This window comes from Daktulosphaira vitifoliae, unplaced genomic scaffold (genome assembly GCF_025091365.1).
Source record: "Daktulosphaira vitifoliae isolate Bord-2020 unplaced genomic scaffold, ASM2509136v1 Scaffold_1, whole genome shotgun sequence".
Taxonomy (NCBI): domain Eukaryota; kingdom Metazoa; phylum Arthropoda; class Insecta; order Hemiptera; family Phylloxeridae; genus Daktulosphaira; species Daktulosphaira vitifoliae.
The window spans coordinates 60,188,645-60,194,513 of record NW_026099572.1 but is presented as its reverse complement, the minus strand read 5'-3'; the positions used below and the strand labels follow the sequence as shown (position 1 = coordinate 60,194,513).

The 5,869-nt window shown below is 23.6% G+C and overlaps 2 protein-coding genes across 3 annotated transcripts in view; one reads left to right on the top strand and one right to left on the bottom strand.

Annotated features, from left to right (window-relative positions):
* Positions 1–1,389, bottom strand: part of LOC126894444 (uncharacterized) — a 7,644-nt gene extending 6,255 nt beyond the window's left edge. For both annotated transcript variants that reach the window (XR_007701399.1, XM_050665490.1), the window contains exon 1: positions 1,273–1,389. The gene's annotated coding sequence lies outside the window, so the exon portion shown is untranslated. The remainder of the gene's footprint in view (positions 1–1,272) is intronic.
* LOC126894445 (uncharacterized) lies at positions 1,170–1,669 on the top strand. Its single transcript, XM_050665491.1, has 2 exons — positions 1,170–1,192; positions 1,278–1,669. Exons 1-2 carry the CDS (start codon positions 1,173–1,175, stop codon positions 1,570–1,572), a joined length of 315 nt encoding a protein of 104 aa, XP_050521448.1. The 5' UTR covers positions 1,170–1,172; the 3' UTR covers positions 1,573–1,669.
* Positions 1,670–5,869: the final 4,200 nt, after the last annotated feature.

The following is a 5,869-nucleotide window of genomic DNA, read 5'->3' as shown; positions in this document are numbered from 1 at the left end:
AACCGAAAAAAATATATACCAAATGAAAGGTAATGATATCATGCATCTTTATAAAAAAAAATTATATTGATTCGGTTATTTTTAAAAAAGTTATAGCAATTTTAAGTAAAAAAAATTGAAAAAATTTCGAAAATAAGCGATTTTTAAATTTGTAATTTTTTTGGAGGTTTCCCCCATTTACGGGGAACGATGGAATTTTTTCAATTTTTTAGGGTAATGTCTTCGACTAGATACGATTTGTTATCTTTTGACGTATCATTGAAAGACCGAATCAATATAATTTTTTTTTATAAAGATGCATGATATCATTACCTTTCATTTGGTATATATTTTTTTCGGTTTGGTGAGAGCTGAGAAAAAGTGGTAACAAACACAAAAAAAACACATCATAGTAAAATCAATACCTTCTCAGCTTTGCATCGAAGCTAATAAAATAATGATGTGAACATAAGCTGATTTAATTTTTCAACTTTTAATCTATTAAAAAAAAATAATTTATACCTAAATACTAATAACAAATAAGTTATAAATAATTTTGAAAATACATATAAATTATAAACAATGTAAAATTTATTTTATTTAAAATTAAAAACAATCCTTGCTATTTTTTAGTCATATCTTTATTACTATTATTTAGAGCACGCAAATAGCAAATTAACAAAAACAAATAAATTACCTATTATAACTACTAAATTATAAAAAAACAGATTAAAGGTAAGATTTATCAAAAAATTTTTCATAGAGTAATACACTCTATGGAATTTTGTAATTAATTAGATTCTAATCAATGCATATTTCAATGAGTATCAATGATACTTGATAGTTTGTTATCATTTGTTGGACCAGAGTTAAAAAAAATTTATCTACAACCACGTTTGGAGTAACTGCTATTCCATTTATTATTACGTCCAGAACATTATCTTTTTCAAATAACGTTTTCTATGAATATAAAAATGAAAATACAGCCATAATAATTACTGTATTACTATTACAATAGTAATCACAAATTAATAATAATTTCAATGTATATAAGGCCTAGTACGTTATTGATAATTCGTAAAAATAATTGAATTTTAAATTTGAGGGGGCGGCCCTGGGCCACATTAAATCTAAGGGGGGTCAGGCCCACCCATGTCTACGTGCCTGGTAACACGTGCAAAACTGGATTAACAATGTGGATGACAGGCGCAAAGTAAAAAAAAATATATATTTTTGAAATTTTTTACATTATTTATGTATAAAAAAACTAAAATCTTAAAAATTTTCATTCACTTTAGACAATACTTATCATTTGATGTACCAACAATTTGGCGACAACCAATGTGTCACGAAGTTGATTGCTACTTCTGCTTGACTAAAATAAAGCAACATGGACGTCATAAAACAGTTGAATATGCACATGTAAACTCCATGTCAAAACCAGTTCCACATTCACTCTCAGTTAAATATCCTGTTTGCCCCAAAAGGAAAAAAGAATGTAGTGAATCGCCAGAATCAAGTAATCATGCCGAGTGTAAGACTGACATTAGTTTTAAACTTGAAAAAATTCCGAGATTATATGAAAATTATTAAAAAAGATTATATGAAAAATTGTAAAATTTTCCATCGTTTTCCGTAAATGGTAGAAATTTCCTAAAGAATTAAAAATTTTAAAATCGATAAATTTCGTTATTTTAAAATTTTTTTTTTTTAAACTGCCATAAATTTTTGAAAAATGAAGGAATATAAATAGGTAATTCCCTATCATTTAGTACACATTTTTTGAAATTCTGACCCTGAAACTGTTCACAGTAAGGATTCAAAATGGAAAATTTTACTCAAAAAATTAATTTTTTCAAGTTAAATTGAAAAATGATCCAGAAATACTCCGAGTTTCAATCATATGTTAAAATAAAACTTATGTTATTTCTTGTTTATATTATTTTCGAAATTCATCCTTTATAATTTTTAAGGTGACAACTTTACCTTTGGAATGACAACATACATATTTAACTAGCTTATAAAATAAAAAATGATTTAATAAAGAAAATGTATGATTGATGACAACTTTCGACTCATTATTCCGAAAAGTTATAACTACTTTATAATATAGAGGAGATTAAGAGTGGGTTGTTATTTTTAACATTATTGTGGCACAGTCTTTGTCCACTCTTTATTTAAAAATGTTGATAACTTCTTAAATACAACTTTTTTATTTTATTATCTAGTTAAATATGTATATAATCCTATTAAAAATAAAGTTGACACCTTTATAAGGTATAAAGTTCAAATAATAAAAAAAAAAACTTAATAATTAATAAGTCCAAATTTATATATAATTAAAAAATACCACACATAGTTTTTTTATTATAATTATTTTAAGAGATATAGAGTGGCTACTATAAAAATAATCATCTTGTATATAACAACTTATAACTTATTATAATTTTTCCGTAAATATTACAATACTTGATTATTATGTAAACACAATTGAATTACTAATTTTTTTTTTATAATTTTGAAAAATATTTTCATATTGTCGTAGATGAGAGAAAATAGACTTAGATGGTTTGGTCATGATATGAGGAGAGAAGATTCGGAAGCCGTAAGAACAATTGTAGAAATGAATTTTAAAGGAAGAAGAGGTAGAGGAAGACCGAAAAAAAGATGAAGAGATGTTATTGAATGCGTATGAGGACAACTGACGTGAGCGTAGAGGATGGAGAGATCGTGTCAAGTGAAAGTTTAAGATAATGGTGGCCGACCTCAAATAGTTGGGATTAAGGCGAGGAAAAGAAGAAGAAGATTTTCATATTGTCATTATGGAGCTCTTATGTGAATTTCAATGTGTAAGTTACAAAACGTTGACATTTTATGTTTTACTTCAAAATTCCAAACGCTCGTCAAGTTGTAAAATAAATTTACAGAGCATTAAGGATAATTTGCCAATAATTAAGGCTGAGATTCATAAAAAATTTAAATCGAAACATATTAAGTAATTAATAGCATTAGCAAATTTTCCATATTTTATAATATAGTAAAATGGTATCGCTAATTTTATCAAACTTTGCTAGTTTTAACTAAATATTTAATGATATTTTAAAGGTTTTTATTGAATTGTATTTTGTATTTAGGGAGGAGGATAAGGATCAAAACTTCATTATGAAAACAATAAAGTTTAAAAATACAATTCATTAGAAGTAGTAAATCTTTTGTTATGAATACCCTCCTTGAAAAATCGTGAGCACTTTAATGATAATTATTTTATTATTGATGATTATTTATTAAACGATAAATAGAATTATTAATCCAAATACCAGTAATAATATTTACGATAATTTTACAGAATTATCTATTTAGATAATTTTATAATAGTAACGATAATTAATTAAATTTAATTTGTGAAAACAACTATTTAATATTAAATAATATATGGTGCATATTATATTCTGGTACAAAAATAAATAATGTAGACCTTAGACCATCAAGATATTATGATGCTATCATAAATGTGAAACATAAAATATTAGGAGATCGATAACATTTTTATTAGTAATATAAATAAAACAAAATTTTACTATTTTTATAATTAAATTTGTAAACTATTTAATAAATAAAACAATAAATGGTAAATTAAATTAATCAAACAATATTAGAATCGTGTATTCTTTTGTTAACAAACATACTTCTGATTGGATTATTTATGTCAATCGTCTACTAATAAAAGTTAAATTATTTTTTTAATATCAAGCAGAAAATTTTGAAAAATTGATCCTCAATCAATTGGTGGAATTCCTGAAATAAAATAATGAATAAAAAAATATAATTTCAATTATTGTTACAGTTTTATTTTATTCCAATCATCTTATAACTAAAACGATTTTAAAAATTAGTGATAATATTTTAATTCACTCATGAATTTTTAATTTACATTTGAATAGTTTTCGTGAGAAGTTGGTCAAATCAAAAACGGTAATTATTCAGAAAACGAAAAACACGAGATACTTTAATCTGTTAGAAATTATGAATATTAACCCAACACTTTTCAATATGTCATAGCATTATAAAATTAAAAATGTAAAATACAAAATCGAGAATTTTCACACAAAAATAGCATTTGGTAACTATTTTCACCATGAAGACAAAATAAAGTCCGAAATTTTTTTTTTCATAATTAAGTGCATTGTATTATCTTTAATTTAAGATATATATAAAAGTGTCAGACTTTCCCGAAAACTTTCAAAAGTTAAGTTGAAAAAGTTGTCATTTTAAATTCCTCCTCGTAGGCAGGTAAAGGGTTAAATTTATGAAAAAAATATTAAAATCAATTAAATTAAAGAATAAAATATATTTTTAGTTGATATTAATAAATAATAATTATAATATATTTTGTTGTTAAACTACGGAAACATTTTAAAGACTGTAGAAATTGATTTTTTTTCAAAATGTTTTTCTGTATTATTGTGAACAAATATAACTTTCTTTTATTTAAATCTTATATGATAAACATTACTTTCAATAATTAAATATTTAAGAAAGTGTGTGAAAGTAAATGAAAATTTAACATTTTTATCAGTAGCTATTAATATTTTGATACCTTGGATTGAGTTGGAACAAAAATGTCTAGTGATAAAAATTACAGCACCCGAACTTTCATCCTGTTATTATTTTAAATTATAAAAGCGTTTTACATACTGGTCCAAAAGTTATTATAGACTAGTATTTATGAAGACCATTTTTTATTTTATAAGCTAGTGATATATGTATGTTGCCAATATATAAAAAGAAAATTAACATATTATTTTTAATGATATAAAAAACATTTAATAATTAATATATCGAGAAATGTATAAAACTAATAATTCTAAAAAATTTATTCTGGACACTGTTATTATTTAAAGTTCGTCAACTATATCGACATTTCGATTCGATATCGATATCGCCGACTTTTATCATTTTTCCCATGATATTGATTTTATTTTTTTTGAAATAACTTATATATTAAAATAAAAAGTAATTTAAAAATATTTGATTATCGTTGTGAGATATAGCTATTATCTATATATTATTTTATATTAATATTATTAACTTATGTGGTTAATATACCATAGTTTAATTTTTACAACAATGGTAACTTAACGGTATTCTTGAAAATAAAAATAATGGTGAAAACATTTAGATTATAAATTTAATTCGTAATCGTAAGAAACATTATGAACAGGGTTCGGGACTTATAGCACTTAAAATCATCAAAAAAAGCGCTTAAATAAGCACTACAAAACATAAAAAAAAGCACTCAAATAAGCATTTATAAATAAAAAAATTAATCAAAAAATCCCCAAAAATTTCTTAATTTTCATATAAATAATAAAATACTAAATATTTGTAAATGTGCTGAATATACTTTTTTAGGACTTAAGGATTAATTACCATTTAAATGAAATTATTTCATTGAAAAAAAATACGGGTATTTAATTAATTTATTCTTTTAATTATAAATTAAAATTAAAAATACAAAAAAAAAAATATACAAAAAATTAATTCTGAAAATATCAAAATGATGTCTGACTTCGACTTTCAAGTTGAATGACAAGAAATTTTAAATATCTTGTTTATGGATTTTTTGAAAAATTAAATATAAATTTGTGTTGATATCCCAGTATGCCATAGTGATCTAAAAATATTGTTTATCGAGAAATCCATTATAAAAAGGGAATCAACCAAATACCACACTAGTATGACACTTCAACCATAGCTAAAGAAGTTAACGATGCCGAGGACGGCGTTGGCTATCAAATAGATAAGATAACAAAGACAAAATCCTACAAACAAGGAAGGCAATTGAATTATTATCCTTATTAGATCTATCAAAAACCGATAAAAAAAACCT

Bases quoted from the DNA above. Each gene is read 5' to 3' on its own strand.
- LOC126894445 (XM_050665491.1), top strand. From the start codon at position 1,173: ATGTGGATGACAGGCGCAAA. The intron at 1,193-1,277 runs GTAAAAAAAAAT...CATTCACTTTAG, and splicing joins ATGTGGATGACAGGCGCAAA to ACAATACTTATCATTTGATG.